The sequence below is a fragment of the Arachis ipaensis genome, chromosome B3 (genome assembly GCF_059453495.1).
Source record: "Arachis ipaensis isolate K30076 ecotype BB chromosome B3, ASM5945349v1, whole genome shotgun sequence".
NCBI lineage: Eukaryota > Viridiplantae > Streptophyta > Magnoliopsida > Fabales > Fabaceae > Arachis > Arachis ipaensis.
This window is the reverse complement of record NC_142438.1, coordinates 95,695,731-95,721,091: the sequence shown is the minus strand read 5'-3', so window position 1 is coordinate 95,721,091 and position 25,361 is coordinate 95,695,731. Positions and strand designations below refer to the sequence as shown.

Sequence of the window (25,361 nt, the reverse complement as noted above, 5' to 3'; positions counted from 1 at the left end):
ATGGCCGTTTCTATTGGTTCGCCGGTTTATCGTGGGTTCAACCGGTTTCTTTGTAGGTTTTTTGCCTAACGGTTTTCTGTGTTAAAAGGACTGGCTAGAGGATCTGTTTCTGATTAATCAATGTTCTGAAAATCGGACCGAATTGATCGGTCAAACCAGTTCAATCAAAAATTGGCACAAAAAACGGTCCAATCTCCAAACCGTTCAAAAATCGGCCAGTTGGACCGAACTGAAAATTAGGGATAAAAACAGGCCAGGACAGGACAGGACTTTGCTCCTAACAGGCCTGGCATGTCATGTAGTTACTTGGCCTGAGCCTGACCTGCAACCTGTTATAGGCTTTTTATAAAGTAATAGGTCTGGCCTGTTATTCAGCCTAGCTTGTTCTGAAGCCTGTTAAAAGACCTGATAATTTTTTTTACAAAAATAAAAATATCATTTTAAAAAAATTATTTTTTAATAAAAATATTTATATGTAATATGTCATATTTAATATTTACAAGAATTTTTAATCTTTTAAAATATTTAAAATATACAAAAATATTTATAATAAAATATAATAAATTTAAAATATCTCATAATTTTGTTAATAATAAAAACTTATTTATATATTTAATTATGTTTTAACAGACTCAGACAGGTCTGACAGGCCAATAAAGCTAATTAGTGAGCCTGGACCTAACCTATTAACATATTAAGGTTTTTAAAAGAGTTTGAGCCTGTGCCTCTTTTATAACAGGCTATGTCAGGCCAGGCTGCAGCCCCTGGCAGGCCGCCTGGCCTTTTTCCACCCCTACTAAAACCGACTGGTTTTTGTAAAACTGCGTCATTTTCATTATTTAAAAAAAAATCCTCCACCCCACTCGAGTCCCTCACCCGGTTAAACCCCCTCCCCCCACACCTCTCCTATTATTTGAAACATTCTATTTTTAAGAATTTGGTTTAATTTAAATCATTAATATTTTTTATTATTTTCAAAAATTATATTTAATTATTTACAAATACATATATCTGTAAACGAGATATATAAAAATTAAAAAACTACATATATCTTGTTTTATACGGTAAACGAGATACGTGCAAAATTATATCATTTACAGTGTAAACGAGATAATGGAGGGGTTTTATTTCGGTAAATATTTTTAAAATTATTTATTTCAGTAATTATTATAATTAATTTATTTATTAAAATAAAAAATTCTGATTTTGTAATATATTTTTTTTAACTTTTTAGTACTATATTTCTATTAATTTAAATAAATTTGTAGTTTTTGTAAATATAATAGATTTTGATTTTAATCCCTATCAATTTTTTCGTTAATTTAACTCCAAAAGTTATGCTAGTTATCATAGCATTGGCTTATTATTCTTTTATTAAAGCATGAATTATGTATAACTTTGTTGCTAATATTTGGTTCAAATTCAATGAATGATGATTGGATTGAATGAAGCTCAGAGAAATTGGGGATCCCAACTTCACCACCTTACCTCTTCCTAGTGTCCAAGTCTCGCAACAACAAGAATGTGTCCTTTTTGGGTGGTGTTAGCTTTGCCTCTGGAGATGCTGGAATATTTAGTGATAAAACAGATGAAATTTCTGTAAGTTCGTTCAATCTTTCTTATTCCTTTTTTGGATTGTTTTTTTTTTTTTCTCCCTTTGTTTTACCCTGTTCATACATTGTTATATGTTGAAAATAATGGGACTTAGCTAGGATTACTACATTAGGAATTGAATAGTCTAGAAACTTGTTTGGGTGAGCTTTTAAAAAAAAGATCTTTTTTAGAGTTATTTTTTTTTAAAAGATCTTATAGAGAAGTAAAAGTAATTTTATGTTTGGATATCTCATGTAAAAAAATCTTTTTATCAATCAATTATATTTGGGTATAACAATATAAAAGTACTTTTTTGTTTATTTATTACATGAAAAACATCTCTTTTTTAAGGAAAAAAGATCTTTTAAAATAAGATGTAAATTACAGCTTCTCAAAAAAGATCTTTTTTTATTTTACTAGTACTTTTACTTTTACTACTAGAAATTTGACAAATACGTTAAAAAATAAAAAAAAAATCTTTTTCATTAAAAAAAGATTTTTTTTAACAAAATAATGACGCCCAAACATGCACTAGATTGAAGATCCAAATATCATTAATATCAGTTTTTGTAATTTCTGTTTGGTAGTTAAAGGACTTGAAAGAGACATTCATACAATCCAATTTATTTTTCATTTTCCACAAACTCAAGCTCTCCCAATTGAGCTATCCCCGCACGTTGATATTTGTTGCATTCAATGTTAAATAGAAGTGTATAAGTAAGTTATTCCCATTAAAGGAGAGAGAATATATAATAGGAAAATTATCCCGTATACCGTGTACGACAATGGAATATGATATTACTTAGTACAGGTAAGTTGGAATTTGGATTCTCTAAATTTTAAATTTATATTTTAGAGGGTAAAGTGTAATCTTCTATTTTTAAATGGTTTTTTTTTTATATTTATTTTTGGTTCCATCTATAAAATAAATGGTGAAAGATCATATTTTATTCTCTAAAGTGAAATTTAAATTTTAGAGAATCTAAATCCAATAAGGTGTGAGTTATAATTTGTCTTAAAGTTAGGTTTGAAATTACTAAAATCACCTCTAAAGTAGCATTGAAAAGTCAAATTTGGGTAGTTAAATTAAAACTTGGAAACCATTATAATAATAATATAATGTGACTAAGAAACGTTGCCTTTTTAAGTATGTTGGGCAATTTCTCCCTAATTGTAAGATGAAATTTTGAAATATCTTATTGTCATCATAAAAATTTTTTTACTTGATGAATTTTTATCATCTATTTACGAATCAATTCTTTTTACATTTATTTATTTAGATATAAATATATCTTTCTTAATTTAACTGCATGTCTTTCACCCAAAAACATTAATTAATAATATTTTAATAAATATTAATGTCTTTCTCAATTTAATATTTTATTAATTTTTAATAAATATTTTTTATTAATAATATTAACAATGTAAATTTCATTATTAATAATATGACCATAATTTAATCTATTATGTGTTAAATAATTCATTGTTATTATTATATGTATCATTCAACGAATGAATTAATATAATAATATTTTTGAGAGATAAATATTTTATAATGTAATATAAATTATTCTTAAGTGTAAAATTATTAAAAAAAGATATTAATAATACAAATCTCTACATATATATAAATAATTTTTTTGAACAAAAGTTAATATATCTTATTTACTAAATTATATATATAAAGAGATATGAACATTAACTTGATTCATAACAATAACTTTTTATGGTTATAATTATCATATATTGTAAATAGAATATTTTTACCAGAAATCTAGTATTAAAATTTCCTTTGATGTGTAAGTATGTATTATGATAATTAACAAAATATTTACTATTGATTTTTGAGCACCTAAGTTCATGGATTTAGTAAAATAGATATTGAGTATAATTTAAGAGGTCTGCCACATATACAAGTCTTTTTGGCTTATAAGTCTTATAAGTTGGCACAAGTCCAACAAAACACACGCATTACACTTTCATATTCAAGAGCAAATAAACGCATATTATTCAACCACTTCCTGTTTTCAAAGCGTGCTACTCACCATGCATTATGAACGACTATTCTTCTTCTTCCTCGAAGAAAATGAGTTTCTTGCCAAATTTGAAGATAATGAAACTTTAGAAATACACCCAAACGATTATAGAAATACACCCAAAGGATTACAGAAATACACTCAAAGGATTATAAAACTACACCCAAAGAATTTAAGAAATACACTCAAAATTCATTGAAGTACACCTTATGCATAATTCAGAACTCTTTCTCTTTCTCCTCCTCATCTTCTGCTGCTTCTTCTTCTTCAAAAATAATTTCAGAACTTGATGTCAAAAAACAATGGAAATCAAGAATAACGAAAAAAAACAGAGAGAAAAGCACGTAAATGAAGAAGGAGAAAGAGAAGGCAAGAAACGAAAGAAAAGAAGAAGAAGAAGAAGAGGAAGAGGAAGAAGAAACGTGTAGCAAGAAGAAGAAAAAGTTGCAGTGAAAACGTGCAGTAATGATTCGAAACACGTTAATATAAATAACTTGTAAAGACTTATATAAAAAAACGCTTGTATGTAGAGAATTATTTATAATTTAAATTTTTGTTTGTCAATAAAAAATTCATTAACTATCAACAATAAATTTTAGCTTTAGAATCATAATAACTAACTTAAATTGATTGAGTGATTAACTCAATCATCTATTTAAATAAGTATCGATTATTCGAATTTTATCTTAAAATTCGCTTGACTAAAAAATTCATGGATCAAGGCATTAATAGTAAATTTGGGCCTCGCTATAATAGTATTTTTGTACAATCAGATGACAACATATTTTTAGTTCTAATAAATAATAATTACAGTCTCTCAATTACTATGACAAAAAAAAAAAGTCTCTCAAATATTATATCTAATCTATTTTATTTGAATAAAATTAAATATATAAAAAAATTATTATAAATTATTTTATTACTTTTGATACATGTTATCAATATGTGGTAATTGTTTTGTGATTTTCTTTTCTGATAATCTTAAATGAATTAGATAAAAAGAAGAATTAAAAATTTTTACTTATACTTTTTTTTAATTCTATCTATTCTATTATATAAAAATCGGATGTCTGCACTTAATGATGGAGCTGACGTGGCTTGCTCTGGAGAGTGTTTCCCGATTTAATTATTTTAACTAATTCAATACAATTTATTACCATGACTTAATTATATCAGCTAATTGATTTGATTAAATATTTAAATATTAATATAATTTATTATAATATATATTACTTAATTAATTTTATTACATTAATTATAATTTGTTATATTAGTTAATTAATTTATTCATTTATAAAGTCTGAAATAAAATAAATAATTTATTGTTTATTTTAATTGAATTCATTAAATTTAATTCTACATTATATACGAATTAATAATAATTTGTAAATCAATTTATATTATATATGTATTAACAAAATATTATATATATCTTAATGTGTTAATTAAATATTATATACGCACAGAAAAATAAATACAAAGATAATTTACATAATATTAATAATATTATATTAGCACGGTGATTTTTTTGTTTTGATATCGTATAGTATTAATAATGATAATATTATTATATAATATTATATAAACTTTCTAATATTAGTATAAAAAATTGGAAAATTATTCCTTATGGCAATCATTCTTAGTAGAATAGTGTGTCCTTTATATAGTATTGATAATTGTTGCTTAATTTAAAGTAATTGTATGTTAGTATCTTAAATTTATTTTCAATAATGACCTAAATAGATAAATCTAATTGAATTGAATGATTATATAAAAATATTTTATATTATTAATATACTATTTCATTTTTTGGTACAGAATTTTATAGGTAAATTTTATACAAGATTAAGTAATTTTTTATTTTTTTATTTGTTTTATCTATGTTACTTTATTTAATTTTAAGTAGCGTCATATTTACAATTACTGCCAGTATGATATTTTATAAAATATGAAAATCAATTTTTTTATAATTTAAATATCAATGTTTGAATAGAAGAACTTAACAGACTCACAATGAGAGAGAGAGAAAAATTTACCTAGAGAAAAGAAACTCGACATGAGAATGGTGGCGACGGGCTCAACAACGACGGTAACGGGATGAGCAGCGATGATGACATAAGCTGTGAATAGTGACGGACCCAGAAAAATTTAGTAATGGGAACAAAAATATAATAAAATTTAGGTATAGATATTTTTTTTGCTTCCCACGATATTCAACAAGTTAAGGACTAATCCGTCATGAATTTGAATTCCATTTAAGAATCTACAATTGGCCAGCAACGAGTTGCTATACATACGAGACAGAATTCGAACCCTCAATACTTATTTAAGCGGACGACTAAGTTGATCACTTGATCAATCTAAATTGATTTAGATATATTCAAAATTTAAAATTAAAACTATCTAATACATATTGATAAGAACTAGAAATATCACACATCATTATTATAATATTTAAAATAATAAAAATATAATTTCATACACATAGTATAACTAATTTTTAACCAAAATAATTACAGTATATTAATACATAGATAATATATTTTTTTATCTTAAACAATTTTTAAAAAATCACTAATAATTTAAGTTGTATTTAATTAGAAAACTAAGTTTTAATTTAATTATTAATTAATTAACTAATATAATATAATTAATTATCACTAATTTTTGAGTGTATTTATTTATTTTTCATACTAAATCAAATTTAACAATATAATTATTATTATGTGTTAAGTTTAACAAAATATTTTTTAACATAAAATACAAAAGAACTATTTATATTTTATTTTGAGACAAATATAATATAATAAGTGGTATATATATATATTGATTAATTTCTTTAAAAAGTGGTATATATATATATAAGTATTAATTTTTTTAAAAAAAATTTGTGGGAGCAAATGCCCCCTCTATATTAAACGTGGGTTCGTCTCTGGCTGTGAAGGAAGATGGGAGTTGTGAATAGGTAAGCGGCGATGGACTCAACAACAATATGACAGGAGTTATGCGGTATTTTTGTGAAGAAGTCGAGAAGAAGAAGATTTTATGTGAGGATGATTGAGTTTATCTTGCATGGCTATAGAGTATAGAGTGAAGTTATGAATCATGTGTGATGTGAGGCAAATCCTAATTACTAAAAAAGTGTTTATATGTATATATTCGGGGCGGGTACACCCTAAACCCGACGATACCTGTCTTAAGCAAAATCTGTCCCGACTCGAGTCAAGTTATTACCCTTTTCATTCGGGTATAGACGGGTCGGATACCTGCGTATTCGAAAACTCCTCCCAAGTCTAATCACGTATTGATACTCCTTTTATTAAGGATTTATCGCTAGCCAATGGATTGCTATATACACAAGGCGAGATTCTAACTCCTAATAGTTGTTTAAGCGGACGAGTGAGATGATCACTTAACAAACTCAAATTGATTAAGATAAATACTAATTATTTTTAATATTTTAATATTAAAAATTTTAAGAGTTTGATTTTAATTATAACTTTATAAAATATTTATAATAATAATTATTATATATATTATTTAATTTTTTAATAAAATTTTTAATATAATTTTATGTATTATCCCGTACAAGATACGGGAACATACACTAGTTTATAGGTATAAACTGAAATTTCGTATCTTAAATAATTTGAATTTATTTTTAAGATCACTTGAAGCATGCAAATTCTTTCATTTATATATATATATATATATAAAATTTTCTATAAAATAATTTTAAGTTTTTCTAATTTTATTTTTCTCGTATTAATTAAGCAAACACAATAATAAAATCTCATCTTACTTTATTAAATATTTTTTTTCTATCTGAAATCTTTGAATAAATCACAAATATGTGATGTTAAAAACTAAAATTTATTAAATATAGACATCATATCTTTAATTTTTATTTTTTTCAAAATTACATATTTTAATACTTAAGGGACCAAAATAAATTTAAAATAGTATACACAAGGATTACCAATTTTAGACACATTATACGAATTTACTGAATTTACTCGAACTGACTCGAGTTTATTCAAATTTAAGTTATTGAGTTTACTTGTTTTATTTATTTAAATTCATAAATTTGTAAGTAAGTATTTAAGAATTAACATGAGAGTTTAACAACTTTAATTTTTATAATCTTTATTTTTTTTTTTTGGTGATAGTGGGGGTCAAAGACCCAACAAAGACAGAAAACTAAATGCCTCTAAACAGAGGGACAGAAGCTATATCGGAGGCTAGAATATGAGAAATTTCACAAGGGGCTGAATCAAAAGTATGGAGACCAAGAGGTAAGTGCTGCCCTTTCTTTGCTAGTTGATCCGCAACAGAGTTAGCTTCGCGAGGCACATTATTCCAGTACACATGAGGGATGCGATTTGCTTGGAGCTTGATTTCCTCAATAAGGGAGGAACAAGAATGAGTAGCTGGACAGCTTTGGGTGATGAACTTTAACGCTGAAGCCGAGTCCGATTCCACAATTACACAAGAAAGATTTAGAGAAGTAGCAATCCGAAGACCATGGACAATCCCCCATAGTTCCGCATGCATGATGGAGCAGCTCCCTAGATTGCAAGAGAAGCCTTTAATGAACCCTCCAAGATAGTTTCTAAAGATCCCACCACAAGCAGCATTATTAGTTATTGCCATATAGGAGCCATCTACATTCAACTTAACAGCATCCTCACTAGGAGGCTTCCAGCTTATTAATCGAGCATGATTGGCATAGGGAGCATTCAGGTGCACTTTAGATCTTGACGAACGGTTGAACTCATCAAACCTTACTCTAATTTGAGCTATAGCCGAGGCCACTGTAGTGGAGTTTCCTTCAAAAATCAGCTTATTTCGAAAAAACCAAAGAGAGGATGTCACCACCCCAAAAAGACATTGCCAATTTCTTGAAGTAGAGAGGTTGGAGCTCAGCCAGTCTTGAAGGTTTGAGCTGAAGAAGCTTTGATTCCATGCCAAAGGCAGCAAGTTATCCCAGACCGCTGATGCAAATGCACAGTCTCTAAGGACATGAAGGGTCGTTTCGCTGTGAATGTTACATCTTGGACATGATGACGCGGTTGAGAGGTGACGTCGTTGTCTTTCCGCATTGGTTAGGATTGCATTATTGGCAACTAACCAAAGAAAGGATCGAACACGTTCGGGACCACACCAACGCCAAACCAGATTGAACGTTCCATTATAGGAAGGAGGAGTGTTGCAAAGTACTTGATAGGATTGTTTGAGATCGAAGGAGCCATCCGATGACAAGTTCCATGCCACATGATCCGGCATCTTCCATGGAGATGGTTGAGAGATGGCAGCAATCTTCTTCACCATATCTTCCGGCAGCCAGCTATTGAGTTTGTTCAAATCCCAATTACCTGAAACATCAAGGAAGTCCATCAATGAACTAGAATACTCTACATAATTAGTTCTTACCTGCAGCACATGCTGATCAAGACTACCCAAATTGGGAACCCAGTTATGTTGCCAAAACTTGATCACAGAGCCATCCCCAATACGCCAGATATGGTTTTGTTTCACATCTGGCCATGACTTGCATATTCCCTTCCACATGTTAGAGCTATTAGGCTTTCGCTCAACATTAGGAATGATATCCTTCCCGGCTTTATATTTGGATCGGAGCACAGTGGCCCATAAAGAATCTCTTTTCTCAACTAGCCCCCATCCAGCTTTCATCATGAAAGTATGGTTCATTTTGCTTGCATGTCTAATGCCAAGACCTCCCGCTTTCTTGGGTTGACAAACTTTATCCCAATTCATGAGATGAATCTTCTTTGATTGGTCAGTATCGCCCCAAAGAAAACTCCTGCATTTACGATCAATAACATTACAAGTAGAGGCAGGTAATAAAGCAGTTTGCATAGTATAAAGAGGAATAGAAGAAAGGACAGATTTCACCAGGGTAGTTCTGCCTGCAAACGAAAGAGAGGAGGCTTTCCAAGAATTTAGTCTGGAGTTGAGCTTGTTGATGATGTCATTGAAGGTATGCTTGGATACTTTGGAATGTAGAAGAGGAACACCCAAATACTTTCCAAGGTTATCTGTTCTAGCAAATTCAAGAGCTTCACTGATCTCAATTCTAACTTGGTTTCCCACGTTCTTTGAGAAGTACACCCGAGTTTTTTCATTGCTAATTTTCTGGCCAGAGCTGTCACAGAAGGCTTTGAGGCATTTCTTGATAATATCCACTTGTTGGAGATTAGCTTCCGCAAAAAGAATTAAATCATCGGCAAAGCAGAGGTGGGAGAGCTTAGGACCATCCCTGTTCAATTTGATAGGCTTCCAGAACCCATGATCAACAGCAGCATTAACCAGTTGAGAGAGGCGTTCAATACACAGTACAAAAATATATGGTGAAAGGGGGTCGCCTTGGCGAATACCTCTGGATGGAAAGAATTCATCTAATTCTTCACCATTCCAAAGAACTCGCATCCTTGCTGTGGAAATGCATGACATAATGAGCTTGATAATATGATTTGGGAAACCAACCTCCAAAAGAGTATCTCTAACAAAGCTCCATTTGATTCTATCATAAGCTTTTTCCAAGTCAATCTTGATAGCCATCCACCCTTTTGGACCCTTCTTGCTTCTCATTGTATGAATGACTTCCTGAGCAATGATGATATTATCTGAGCTATGTCTGCCAGGGACAAAACTGCACTGTGTGGGTTTGACTAATTTTTCCATGAGATTTCTAATACGGTTAGCAAGGACTTTGGTGACAACTTTGTAGGAGACATTGCATAAACTGATTGGTCTCATTTGCTTGAGGCTAGTGACAGGTTCCACCTTAGGAATAAGAGTAATAAGAGTTTCATTGATCTCTTGAACTTTCTCAGGCTCATGAAAAATACAATGTATAAGTGTACAAAGATCAGACCCGACTTTATCCCATTGGCTCTGATAAAAGACAGCTTGTAAACCATCCCTTCCTGGTGCTTTAAAGCTGCCCATAGCAAAAACCGCCTCTTTAATCTCCATATTAGAAATATCTCCTCCCACTCTGTTTCGGTCCTCCTCACAAAGAGTAGGAAAACCATTAGTGAGAACAAAAGGACACTCAGGGAGGCAATCCATATACAAGTTAGAGTAAAAAGAAAAGGCCATACTCTCCAAAGTATTCTTATCAGTAATTAAATTACCACCATCATCTAGAAGAGAACGAACTTTATTCTTCCTCCGCCTAACCATAGTTGAGCCATGAAAGAATTTTGTATTTCTATCTCCAAACTCTATCCACTTGCATCTAGATTTCTGGTACCAAAGGAGCTCTTCATGGGCTAGAACTTCCTCGTAATCCTTCCAAAGTTGCACTTGAAGTTCTTCAAGGAAAGAATTACTGCTGTAACTTAGGCTATTGGTGATGCCCTGAAGTCTTCGCAGGATCTTGCTTTTCTTTTTCCAAATATCCCCAAAAACATTGGAGTTCCATTCTTTAAGAGAATTTTTGAAATTAAGAAGTCCTTCTGTCCAAGAGTTTTCCACATGCCAAGATTGATGAACTAACTCATTAAAATTAGGGTGGGATAACCAAGCGGCAATAAATCTGAAAGGCCTCCTTCCTCTGTTGGGAGAAGGATCAGCAGCAAACTTCAAACATATGGGAGAGTGGTCTGATTTGAGAAGGGGAAGGTGCTTCAGATAAGCCTCAGGAAATTTAAGCTGCCAATTAAGATTGCTCAAACCTCTATCAAGTCTCTCTACAAGATTACCTCTCTTCCATGTAAAAGGCCAACCAATGAATCCTAAATCAATCAGACCACAATCCGACACACAATTCTGAAACTCATTGCAAGCACCCGAAATGACTCTAGAAGAGCCGCCCTGCCTTTCATGATCATGTAAAATAGCATTAAAATCACCTAGAAGACACCAAGGTAAAATGGTATTATCAGCCAAAGAACGAATATTACTCCACAAAGATCTCCTGGTAGCTCGTTGAGGACTCCCGTAACAAGCTGAGAGAAGCCAAGAATCTGAATTGTTGCAAGAGACTTGAAGATGAACTAGTTGATGACTATAATCCAGAACAACAACATCCCAAATACCTGCATCCCATAAACACCAAATACCCCCAGAATGTCCAATGGCTTCAACAATAAAAGACCCGTCAAAGCCCATCTTATCTCTGATTTTCTTCCCTTTCATACCACTCACATGGGTTTCAAGCAAGATAATAAAATGAGCATCATATTCCTTTCGCATATCTCTAATAAGAGAATGAAAAGACTTACCTCCAGCACCCCGACAATTCCAACAAATAATATTCATCATAACAAAAACATGGAGAGGGTCATTGAGGACCGAGATTAATTTCTGGGTTGAGTCCCAAGTACCAAACCAGCGCTTTCATGAGAAGACTTCCCATCCTTCAATTGATTCTTACTTGGATTCTCCAAGGTTGGACTTGTTTGTTTATTGGAATTTAAAGCCACGCCACTCCCTGGGTCTGGCGGTCTCATCGAAGAAGAGGGATTTTGAATTAAAAAATTATTTCTTACCTCATGAGCTTCAAGAGGTGATTGCATCCGTTTGGAGATTTCAAAAGCTTCTCTTTGATCATCTTGGAGGCACCGCATATGTTCCAACATCACCAACTCCATAGCTTCCATTTCGGAATTCTTCTTGTTGTGAATCACTAAGGAAGCTTCGTTGATATGCTCTTTAGCTTTGGGTAAGGATTGTTCCAACATTTTGGCTTTCAATTTGTTACCTTTTTCATTGGGCTTAAGCCCAATTAGCCCATGATTTGGTTTTTTAATTCCTTGAGGGTTTTTTCCAGCACCTTGTTTCAGGATCTTCTTGTATATGGGTTGGATTTTTTCAACATTGTTATGGGCCTTGGCAGCTTGAAGCCCATCTTGTGTGTTATTAATTGATTTTTCACTATCAACATGCATAGCATGTACTTCCACATCATGCGGATTTTCCTCATATAAGATATTATAGCGTGATCCTCTTCCTTCCTCTATACTTTCAACAATATCTTCAGGTGCTAATTTTTCGCCTCTATTAATTTCATGAATATTCCCTCCTTTTCCATTAGAACTAATTGCCTTTTTCTTTTTATTTTGTCTTCTCACCATCATCCAAGGGCCAAAATTTGGGAGATTTTGATTAGGCCGAGTATCATGCTGAATCCCAAAATCCGTGGAACTTCCATTTTGATTATCATCAATTGCTTGATTGTCGCCTGAATCTGTTTTCTGGTCGGTGTTTTCCACCTTCTGTGTCTCCACCTGTTCCACCACCGTCTCACCACATTGGTCCATACGGTGTCCATATCTGCCGCAATTGAAACAAATCTGGTAGAGCCCTTCATACTCAATGTTTAACTCACTACCCAACACCGAAATACGTGGTACAAGTTGTTTTGCCAGATCAATCTCAACACAGATGCGAGCAAATCGTCCTCTAGAGTGGATGGAAGTAGTACGATCAATTTTGAGCATTTGACCAATGGCCGACCCCACACGCCACAAGAATCGGGGATTATAAAGTTCGATTGGAAGATTAGGAATACGAATCCATGCTGCAATTTTTTTAACTTGATTCTCAGAATTCAGAAAGAACGGCCTCCATCGTTGCACAATGAGGTAATGCCCGGCAATCATCCATGGCCCCTCTAACAGCGCGTGCGAGTAATCTGCCTCATCTGAAAAATGAACAAGAAAATAATCACGATCCATGTCAATCACATTTATATTACCTTTCTTGGCCCAATCCCTTCGGAGACGTTGTTCAATGAATCCCAATCCCACACGTTTGCCTAGGACTTTGACGATGAGCGCATTGCGCCAAGGCTTGCACCATTCATCAAACTCTTCTTTCGACACTGGAATCGTAGGGCAAGGATCAAATGGTTTTTCGCCGAGATCTTCCTTTTCAGCATCAATATACCATTGATCCTTCGGGTTAGGAGCATTCTCATCAATGCCATCCATGGCCATAGTGTCACCTCCCGGACTAAGGCCAGGCGATGTTAGAAGAGACTCTTTATACGAGATTTTTGATAACCTCTCAACGTCGTGTTCTTGCCCAACAATGTCCATGCACTCACTAGGTTGATTTAGATCAACATCATCACGAGTCTTGACTTTCTTAGTGCTACGCTTTTTCAAATCTTCTTCTTGAGTGGAAACCCTAGCAGAGTTTTCTTTAGCCATCTCAGTACACAAAATTTTTGGTACCAGAGTTTTCTAATAATAGCTTAACCTTTTTATAATCTTTATTTACACACACGAGTGTATACACATATATATAAATTATAATACATAAAAAAAAAAAAACAAATCAACAAATTCTATATAGAAAGAATATTTCTTAATTATTAATCTTAAATACACACTTTAATTAAGATAGATCCGTTAGTAAAAAGAAAAAAAGATATGCTAAAAATTAAAATAAAAAAACATGTATTAAACACGTGATATATATTGGAAATAGTTTTAATAAGCTTATGAAAAGGTTTTAATAATAAATAAAAGTTATAAAAAAGGGCTGAGATTTGTAAAATAAAATGGATGACTCAATTAATTTAATGTTAAAAGGTAAAATAATCAATTTAAACTATTTGATGTAATGTTTGAGAAATGACTCAGTTGAAAATAAGAAATAAAAAAAATATATTTAACATAGGAATGCAATTTTTTACATTGTAATGAGAACTGAAATGATTTTTTCTTTCTTTCAATTTTATTTAGTTTGATTCAGTTTGTAATATTTCAGGTATATAGAAATAAAATATTTAAGTAAATTATTTATCTTTTTCATACATAAAGTTACAAAATATGACTAAAGTTTTATATATATATATATATATATATATATATATATATATATCGTTATTTTGTCAATGAAATATGAAAATTATGTATAAAATAATAAAATTTAAAATTTTACACAAATTAAATAAATTTAGATAAAATAAAAAATAAACCAAAATTAAGAATTTTAACATTATTTTGTATAATTTTTAATAAGCTTTCAATATCATAAAATCCATTATAACACATGTATTTAAAAGGTTAATTTAAAAAAATTAAAAATTAAAAAGAGTACAGTAACAATTAGATTTTTGAAAATATTAACCTTGAATTAATTAGTTTTTAAAGAAAAAAAAGTACTAATTAGGTCCTCTAAAATAACAAATAGTGGATATATATGTCATTTTGTCAATAATAGTACAAAATAAAATAGAATTGTTCATATATTTCGTTATTTACAATGTATGTGTCGTTACTGTCACATGAACATGAAAACGATGTGATTTTGGACCGTGAAACATTTATTATCTTTTGAGTTTTATATATTTTTTTATCAACTCATATTTATTTATCATAAATTTTATTAAAATAAGTGAAATTTCGTTCCAAAGTTATTATTTACATGACTATATCTTTCATAGATAGACACATTAAAATAATTAATTAACAGTATATATAAATATCACTATTAAATTTTAATTGATGAATTAATAGAAGAATATAATATGTCTATTATTTACTATCTTAAAAAATTAAATTAATTAATCTAAAATCAAAATATTTAAAAATTAATTGTCCCTTCACTCAATTAAAAACAAAATCCCACTATGAACTAAGTTCAGCTGAGGACTAGGGAAAAAAATAGTTTTTATTTGTTGTGAGAGAAAATATGGCTTAACAGTTGACAGATGTCATTGTATACGATGCAACAATTTAAGTTGGGTAGATTGAACATTTTTATCCATTCCAAACTGAAAAAGAAAAGAATCCGTTGCAGATTTTTTATGGACTTTTTCACTTTGTTTGGATTGAGGATGAAAAATGAGACGAAAGAAAATAGAAGAAAAGAAAATGAAAGGAAAAGTTTATTTTTTTTTATGTTATTTGGATGAAGAGAAAATGGATGGAAAGAAAATAGAAGGAAATTTTTCTTTTGTTTGGATGAAAGGAAAAGTAGGAAGAAAGAAAATTATAACCAAGTGAAATTACCTTAGTACCCTTTTCTACTTTATATGTAAATTATATTATACCAATGTATTTAAATTATTTTTTTTATAAAAAAAATTCAATTACATTTCAAAATTTTAACGTGTTATCTTTACTAACAATAATATTTTTTTGAATTTATCTTTTTATGTTGTCTTTTATACTTTGTTTGGATGTAAAATGGAAAATGTGAGAAAAGAAAATAGAAAAAAAGAAAATGAGAAGAAAGAAAATGAAAGAAAAAGTTGATTTTTTTTATATTATTTGGATGAAAAGAAAATGGATGGAAAGAAAGTAAAAAGAATTTTTTTTGTTTGCATAAAAAAATAAAAAGAAAAAAAATTATAACCAAGTAAAATTATATTAATATCTTTATTTATATTATATATAAATTATAATATACTAATATATTTAAATTATTTTTTTAATTAAAAAAGTGTTCCTAATTATAATTTAGAATTTTAACGTATTATTATTATAAATAATAATATTTTTTTAAATTTATTTTTTTTATTTTCTATTAAATATTATAAATTTTGTTTTTAATTTTAATAATGTACATATTAGTAATTTTATTTTTATTTTGGAACTTTCAGCAGTTTCTTTCGCAAGTTGAGAAAGAAAACTTAGATGTAGGTCCCACGCTATTGTTTTTCTTTTCCATCCAATTTCTGTGCTGATCCAATCAAGAGAAAATTCTATTTTTCATCAATTTTCCTTCCTTGAGTTTTCTTTCCTTCTAATTTCCATGGATCCAAACATAGTGTTTATGATTAATGTACACAATATTTTTATTCAATGAATCTTGATCAGATGTATTATTTAATATAAATCTCGATAGTTATAAAACTTGAAATATCATATTCCAAGCAAGTACAATAACATACGTGAACATCTTCCTATATAATAACATGTGATGCACGAATATCGGACACAATATGATACGGAGACATATAAGATAGAAAAAATCTAAGAGGTTAGTATTTTTATTAAAATTTAGTCAACATTTAACCAACAAAAAAAGAGTATGTAATTTACATTATTAGATGTAATTTCACAGTTCACAACATTAAAAATATTAATAATGACTAATTGATGACTACAAATCACAAAATGTACTAGCTTCCCTAACAAATATAAGGTATTTTTAGATAAATTGTAATTATATTTTATATTTTTTTATATTAAAATATATATTATTTTATAATTATGTCCAAGCGTATGATAAACCACTATTTTACGGTTTATTTTGTATTGAATTGAGTGGATTTTATCAATTATTCTTACACTTATTCATATCAATTGCATGGTTTTATAAATTCTTCCTAATTTTGTGCTATAATTGAAAACATGATTCTTTAGCCTTAAAATTGCTAATTTTTAATCTTCTTTTATTACCATTGATGCCGTGATACGTGCATTAAGTGATTTTAGGTTTTCTATGACAGGAATGGCTTAGAGGATGGAAAAGAAGCATGTAAAAGTGGAGGGAACACAAGAAATTGAAGTTTTGAGAAGCTGGCCTTGACGCGCACGCGTGACTGACGCGTACGCATGACCAAGAATTCGTTCAGCGATGCGTACGCGTGGCTGACGCATACGCGTGACGAGCGTCACGTGTCTCAGTTATGAGAAAACGCTGGGGACAATTTTTGGGCTGTTTTTGGCCCAATTTCAAGCCCGAAAATGAAGATTAGAGGCTGCAGAGTGGGACGAATCAGGGGATCCATCATTCACTTTTCATTCATACACACATTAGGTTTAGAGTTTCTTCTTCCAATTTCTCTTTAGGTTTAGGTTTCAGTCTTATTCTAATTTAGTTTTTTCTTACTTTTATCTGTTCTAACACTTTAGTTATCTACTTCCCTTATTAATTCCTTTATTTTGCTAATTTAGTTTATGAGTTCATGTGTTACTCTCAATTTTTATTAATGCAATTTATATTTCATGTTTCTTATTGTTCACTTACTTTGTTATTGTTATTTTTTTGCCTTGGTTAGTCTTAGAATTTTCTATGTCTTGTCAATTTTTTATGTTTTTATTTTATGCCTTCCAAGTGTTTTGATAAAATGTTTGGGTGGATTTTAATTTAGATTTTTATGTTCTTGAGTTAGATTGATTAATGAGTAAAGTATCATTTATGTCCCCAACATTTGGGATAAGTCTCAAACCTATCCCTAACGTTTTAAACGTTCTATTTGTATCCCAAACGTTTGTAAATGTAGTCAATGTTGTCCTACCGTCAAAATGGCAAACATTTCGTTAACGGCGTAGCCTACGTGAACGTTATGTGACACAGTGGCAGTGCATGTGTTGTTACCGTTATTCAATTAAAAAAAACATAAATGTGAAGCAGAGGGTCCTCTTCGAAACCTTGATCCCCAAATCTTTGCTTCTCGTTGCTGCTGCACTGCCTCTGAAGGGCGATTTCGTCTGCGTGAGAAAAGATGGAGCATGAAGCATGCCAATCTAAAGCGACCCAAGGCAGCAAGCAAGCCACACGAAGTAGAAACCTAGCACGTCGAAGGAAGACAACCTGTTACTGTGGGGAACGGCCTGTGCTCGCAACGTCGTTGACGGCAAAAAATCCTGGGCGGAGGTTCTGGGGTTGCGTTAACTTCGATGTGAGCTTTAACCATGTCTTTATTTGTTGTTGAGATATAAGTTTTGACCATCAATGGGTGTGACTCGGCTGTCTCATGTTTTCTCTAGGTTGGAGAAGAATGCGGCTACTTTGTATGGGCAAAACCAGAGGAATATCCCTCACAAGTTTCTAGGTTAAGATTGAAAGTCAGAAATTTGAAGGGCAAACTGGATATGGTGGAGTTCAGGTTCATGGTTGCAGTAGGAGTTGCTTTATTTGGATGGACACTTGCATTGATATTGGTGTTTGAAAAAACAACAGCAACCAAATTTGGGAGACTTTCACTAGAATAATGTTGCTGGTTATGATGAGTTATAGGAGAAAATTGTTAGATAGATAAATTGTGTTCTGTATGTTGGCTTAGAAATAGTAGTGATGCTGAACTAGTTGCTGTTTTGTTGAACTCAATGATATTGTAATGCAATGATGTTTTTGTGAGTTTTGGTTGAAGAAAGGCTGATTTTGTGCAGATGCAATGTTGTTTCAGTGAAAGAGTTGAATGAAATGAAGTTTTACGTTTTGCAATCTACTTAAATCAAGCAAGTCAATAGGATGGGAACAATCATTTTTGTAACATATTACTTAATGATTAACCATAAAGCTGTCATTGGATACAAGCACAAAAGATTGGAAGCAAAATAACAAAACAAGAGGAACACAGTTTGCTCCACAATAATGGTCTGCAATAACAAACTATTGTCTTAAAACTAGTTTCCAGACATTATAAAGATACTAAACAGAAATTCTTTACTCATAAAACATTAGCCTTAAAATATAAAACAGCACACATCATAGTCGTCACATCTTTTTCCATGCTTTGGGAGGTGTCCTAGCCATGAACTTCAGTTGGGATTTGCTGATGTTCTTCGATGGGCTTGGCAGCACCCTCAGATTTGTGGTGGACGGAGTCAACTTAGCCTTTTTTGAAATAGCTTGAGAGTGTTGGGAACTCACATCAGTGGCAGATGATTTTCTCTTTGGCCTTGTGACTGTGGTCTTCTTTGAAGCAGCTTGGGATTGCTTAGAACCCTGGCTGGAGATAGTGCTTGAGATAGTGCTAGTGCTAGAGATGATTCTGGAAGCTCTTCTTGTGGATCCAGCTACTTTATTTGCCTAGTAAACAGCCACAATACCAGAATCTCATATCATAATCTTTAAATACAATTAAAAAAATGAAGCATGAACAAGCGCAAAATCAACTAACAGTGCTTACCGATGCAGTTGCAGCTACTTTGCGCTTCTTTGGACAGGTCCGTTTGTTGTGACCTCTAGCAAAACAATAGGAGCACTTCTGATTCTGCCCTTCGCGAGACACTCTTCCCCTAGTTGGGTTCTCATCTGCAGCTAACTCAGTACAATTCAGACACTAACCCATACACTACAAACACTTCCTCATACAATTCAAACACCAGCATACACTACAAACTAATCCTCATACAATTCAAACACCAGCATAACTAGGGCAGCAAGACTAACACTAATACTAGGTTCAATGAAGTAGCTCCTTAAAACTAAGTTTAGAAATAAGTACCTTCTGTTGGTCAGACATGAAGGTGCAGCTCCTTATCTTGTCATAGCCAAAGTCATCACACAGATTGGTAAGGAACCAGGTCCATGTGTCCTTCGTCTCTGCTTCAACCACTGCATAGGCTATTGGCAACATCTGGTCATTCGGGTCCCAGCCAATAGCGGTGAGAAGCTGACCTCTATATGGTGTCTTGATGAAGCACCCGTCAAGGTAAATTATTGGAGGGCAAACCATAAAGCTCTTCTTGCATGCATCAAGGCACACATAGAGTCTTTGAAACTTTGTCCTTAAATCCACACCAGGTTTTGGTCTCTCAGAAGCAAACTCTGGTGGTCTCTCCACTTGCAACTTCACTATAGAACCCGGGTTAGACCTCAACAATTCATGATAGTAGTCATAGAGCCTCCGATACTGCTCTATGTACGTTCCTTGTAACTCATCAAGAGCAAACTGTTTAACCCGGGCAGCTTTAGACTTAGTCAGCTCTACATTCCACTTGCTGTATGCTTTCTTCATTAGTGTGGAGAGTTTTATCTTTGGATTCTCAGCAATTTTGTTTAGAAAAACCTCGCTCAACCATTTTGCATGCATAATCCCAATTTTCAACTCCCTAGAACAGCTATGCTTGTTGTGGCAGCTGGTTAATTGCCATGTTTGCTCATTCTTCATCTTCCCACAGTAGGCAAACCAGTTGCAACCCTCCACGCAAGTGACCTTCACTCTCCGAAGGTCAACCTTATCAAACCTCAAACCCCTCCCAGTATGTACAGCATAGGCAGTAGCACAATCCTTAAACTCCTCTCTTGATACATAAAGAGTTCCAATCTCCCACTTGTACTCACTCATGTCCTTTAACTGCTTGTGCAAAGGATACCTCTTGGCAACATTGTTATTATCCTCATCATCACCAACAATAGGCACATCAAGAAAATCTTCAGATTCATATCCTTCTTCCTCATCCCCTAAACCTGCAGCAATCTTCTCCTTACCTCTGTCATTGTCACTCCTACTCTCTTTTGCTGCATCTGTTTGGGTTTCAGTTGTGCCAGCCTCGAATGTATCCCCTACCCTGATGTTGACATCAACTAACTCCTCAGCCCCTTCCTTCTCATCATCACTGTCACCAAACACAATCTCAGCAGCACTATCTTCTGAGCAATAACCATTTTTGGAATTAGAACTCCATGAATCACTACTGTCATCTACACCACCTTTGGGAGTATAGTCCTCGTCCTCACTGCCATCACTACCCTCTTCTTTTTCATCTGATTCATCTTTTCCATCTTTCTCACCCACATTTTTTTCCTCCACATTTGGGCCAGAATTCCCCTCCACTGGTCTTGCTGAATGGGCCTCAAATGTTACCATTAGGCCTGGCCCATTAGATCCACCAGCCTGCTCCTGCATGGTAGTTTCAGTACTCCCTAACATGTGTACATCCTTAACCTTTTCATGGATATCACTAGTTTATGAACTACATACAGCTCCACCATATCCTCCCTAACCCCAATATTAGCCATATCCATTGCATCTTTGTCGGTTCGCAGCATCCTTAAGCCTTCTTCTGTACTCTGATCCAGTGATTTGTACCACATTGCTGCAATGTCTTTTTTCAAATACCCTTGTCTGCTCACTATGTCATAAACCTCAATCAGGCTCCACTCATCTTCATTACAGTAGTCTATCACAGTTGTCTCCCAACCCAAATACTTCAAAAGCCCTCCTTCAAGACCAAAGCTTCCATGGTGATAAACTTTCACACTAAAATAACTCATCCTAAACGGCAGACCCTGTTACATCAGATCAGCATAGTGAAACTAGTAAGTTCGTAAGCACAGATTGAGTCACCAAAAACAAGTCAACTCATGCCCTAACTAACATTCGCAACGAACATTTCTCTGGGAATACATAAATTCAAATAAACCCTAAAGTATAAACAATCTCCTATATGACCTTTATTCTTCATCGAACTATTAAATAAAAACCCAAGAAACAAAATTTCTTCCTCGTACATACCTTGTCGAAGGAAACCTCTCTGTCGCCAGACCAAAGGTGTGATCTTTCATGCAACACAAGCAACAACAACCCGCCAACTACCTTGCAGCCCCTCTCTGCGATCACCCTCGAAGAAGTGTCAGACGTGTGTGGTGAGGAGAACCGGACTGGACACACTTGCGTTGAGGTGCTCTGTTTCTTCAACGTTTCGTATTTCCTTCAGTGAATGGTATAATGGGCGCGAAGAGGCAGACATGTCTCTCTAAACTTTTGGGATTACAACCTTAGCGTCCACGTAGGTAATGGCGTTAGCGAAATGTTTACCATTTTGACGGTAGGACAACATTGACTACATTTACAAACGTTTGGGATACAAATAGGACGTTTAAAACGTTAGGGATAGGTTTGAGACTTACCCCAAATGTTGGGGACATAAATGATACTTTACTCTTGATTAATTAGAGACTCTTGAGTTATCAAAATTCTTTTGTTGATTGGTGATTGAAAGTTGCTAGTTGGCTTGAGCCTCACTAAATCTAGTCTTTGATTAGGACTTGTGAACTTAAGTTGATTTTGCTCGCTTGACTTTCCTTCATTTGTTAGAGAATAACTAAGTGAAAGCAATTTACATTTACCATCACAATTGACAATGATAATGAGGATAGAATTTCTAATTCTCTTTCCTTGCTAAGAACTTTCTTAGTTATTAGTTTATTTTCTTACCATTTTACTTTCTTGTTTCTTATTACAAAACCCAAAAAATATAATTTTTCATAGCCAATAATAAAATACACTTCCCTGCAATTCCTTGAGAGACGATCCAAGATTTAAATACTTCAGTTAATTTTATTGGGTTTGTATTTGTGACAAACAATTTAAATGTTGACCGAAGATAATTTGTTGGTTTAGAATTATACTTGCAACGCAATATTTTTGTAAAATTCTTTATCGACAATTTTCCTCTGTCAGCGTGTCCAAAAAATATTTTGTATTCTTATTTTTTATTAAGATACACGCATTCGAATGAATATTATGTTTGAAATGTGTTCGACAAACAAAACGATAACAAAATATTCTTACTTCATAGATAATAATAAAACTATTTTTTAAATAACACGGAGTTAGAATTTTATACTTAATAAAAAATTATAGAATCTCTCATGATAAAAAGGATTAAATGTTGGTTAAAAAACAAATATCTAAAGACGATCTTGTTCTTCTTTATGATGATGTCTCAAAATAGGCCATCCCCACTTGATTATTATTATTATTAAAGTAATACTATGAAATTATCATTTTTAAAATTATTTTATTTATCTTCATTTTATAAATTATAAATTATAAATCCTTCAAAAAAGTAAAAAATATGTAGAATTAAAAAAAAAAAGCGACTAATATTATTGATTAACTAAAAGTTAATTCCCTATACTTTTCATTATTTATTTATTTATTATTATTATTATTATTATTATTATTATTATTATTATTATTATTATTATTATTATCCAGAGGTAAAACATACCTTTGCCAAATCAAGTGGACTATTACATCAAAGTGCAAGGGCAATTGACCTAACAAATAGGAGGACCTGCACCTCAGTGTCATCTCTCGAAATCCATCTTCGTTTTTGTGATTGGAAGCAACGATCTCTTTGGTTACTTCAACTCAGAATCTTTAAAATAAAAGCACCCCTCAACAATACGTTGATTCCATGACTTCCTCCCTAAAACTGCAACTACAGGTTAAAAAAAAAAGAAAAAAAAATCTATTTGAATTTAATTCTAATGTGTCGTCTATTTTAGCTCCCACTTTTAGTCATACATTGATCTTATAAATAATTGTATATAATTGGATGCTTAAAACTGTTTTTGAGTGAAAATGTACTAAACCATGCTTATGATCAGAGGATTATAAAAAAAAAACAGTTAAATAAGTTTTTTTTTTTTCTGGTCTTTATAAGAAAATTGGTTTTGATTAAGAAAAATTAGACGTTATCTAATTTAGACATGGCAAATTAAAATTGGCATGACAAAATATAGTTTACCAATATTTAACCGCCAAATAATCACTTAAACACAGTAAACAAACAACAAAGAATAAAATAGATCATTTTTAGATTTTATTGGGATCAACTCTTATCTTGTATGCATTTTATTATTTTTGATTTGGTATTTATTTGGCAGAGATTATACTAGCAAGGTGCAAGAAAATTTGAAATTGCGGGAATTGGTGCAATTGGATGTTGCCCTTCAAACAGGCTTAAAACAGAATGCTTCTGGGAAGCCAATTATTGGGCACTTAAATATGGATTTGGATCTTCTAAAATTTTTATTTCATTTTAGAGAGCAAAGTGTGATTTTCTACTCTTGAATAGTTTTTCTTTTATATTTATTTTTGGTCTCACTTATGAAATTAATGGTGAGAGATCACACTTTATTCTTTAAACTCTAAAATAAAATTCAAACTTTAGAAGATCCAAATCCCTTAAATATAATGAAGATCTTAAAACCTTGTTGAAGAATTGGCAATTGGAGAAAAAGGACATAAGATACTCCTATTTCGATACTTACGCTGCTATCCAAGATCTCATTCAGAGCCCAATTTCTTATGGTATTGTTATCACATGCATACTTATAAATCATAATGATAAAAAAAAAAAAAAGGTCACATTGCATATATATATTTTTTAGTATAATTAGCATATATACTGGTAGTTAGGATTAGGACATTAGAAAAATACCTACAAAATTTGTTTTATATAATTTCAATCTTTTTCTTAAAAAAAAAATAAATTAATAATAAAATAAGAGAACTAAACAACACAAAACAACAGTAACCACAATTAATACTTATTGGCTCTTAATCATTTCCACAAATTTAATGAGTATTTATTTAAATTCTATGTCATATCAAGTAACCAAAATTAATACTTATTGGTTCTTAATCATTTTCACAAATTTAATGAGTATTTATTTAAATTCTATGTCATATCAAATCAATTCTAAATTTTGTAAATTTTCTTAGATTGATTTATATAGTAAGATATCAGAATTTAACTGCTTGATAGATAAAATTTATCATGTAAAAAATTATTCAATTGTTTAAGTCAACAAAACCTACGCTAAATATAAACATATATATATATATAATCTTAAGCTTTCTTTTTAAAAGACACTTCAATTTCTAACTCATTAAAAAAAGATACTGAAGCAATCTTGAATGAATTTTGGTCGAAAAATGTAAAATTCTACAAATTGTATGAATTTGTAAATTTTCATTCTAGACCCCATTTAAAAAAAATAATGTTCCAAAAATTTAAAAAATATTTAGATTTAATCCCTATGTTTCATTTTTAAGAGAGTTCATATGTGCCATTTTTAGGATTTACAGAAATAAAAACTACTTATGAAATTGGTAAGCTGAATGCTGAGTTTTCATATCTCCCAATTTCTATTGTTTGTTCCAATAGACAAAACCAGCTTTTTTAGAATTCTGTCCATCCTACCGAAGTTGCTACTCGCATCTTTGTCTTTACTACTTTGAATCAGTGTTATACATATACTTCTCTATTATGA

At 31.6% G+C, this 25,361-nt stretch overlaps 1 protein-coding gene and 2 pseudogenes across 1 annotated transcript; 1 reads left to right on the top strand and 2 right to left on the bottom strand.

Annotated features, from left to right (window-relative positions):
- LOC107633368 (GDSL esterase/lipase At5g55050-like) lies at nucleotides 1-25,361 on the top strand (annotated as a pseudogene).
- Nucleotides 11,957-13,813, bottom strand: LOC148571657 (uncharacterized). Its single transcript, XM_088508999.1, has one exon. It carries the CDS (start codon nucleotides 13,811-13,813, stop codon nucleotides 11,957-11,959), a length of 1,857 nt encoding a protein of 618 aa, XP_088365125.1.
- LOC148571656 (uncharacterized) lies at nucleotides 19,753-21,566 on the bottom strand (annotated as a pseudogene).

Bases quoted from the DNA above. Each gene is read 5' to 3' on its own strand.
- LOC148571657 (XM_088508999.1), bottom strand. From the start codon at position 13,813: ATGGCTAAAGAAAACTCTGCTAGGGTTTCCACTCAAGAAGAAGATTTG.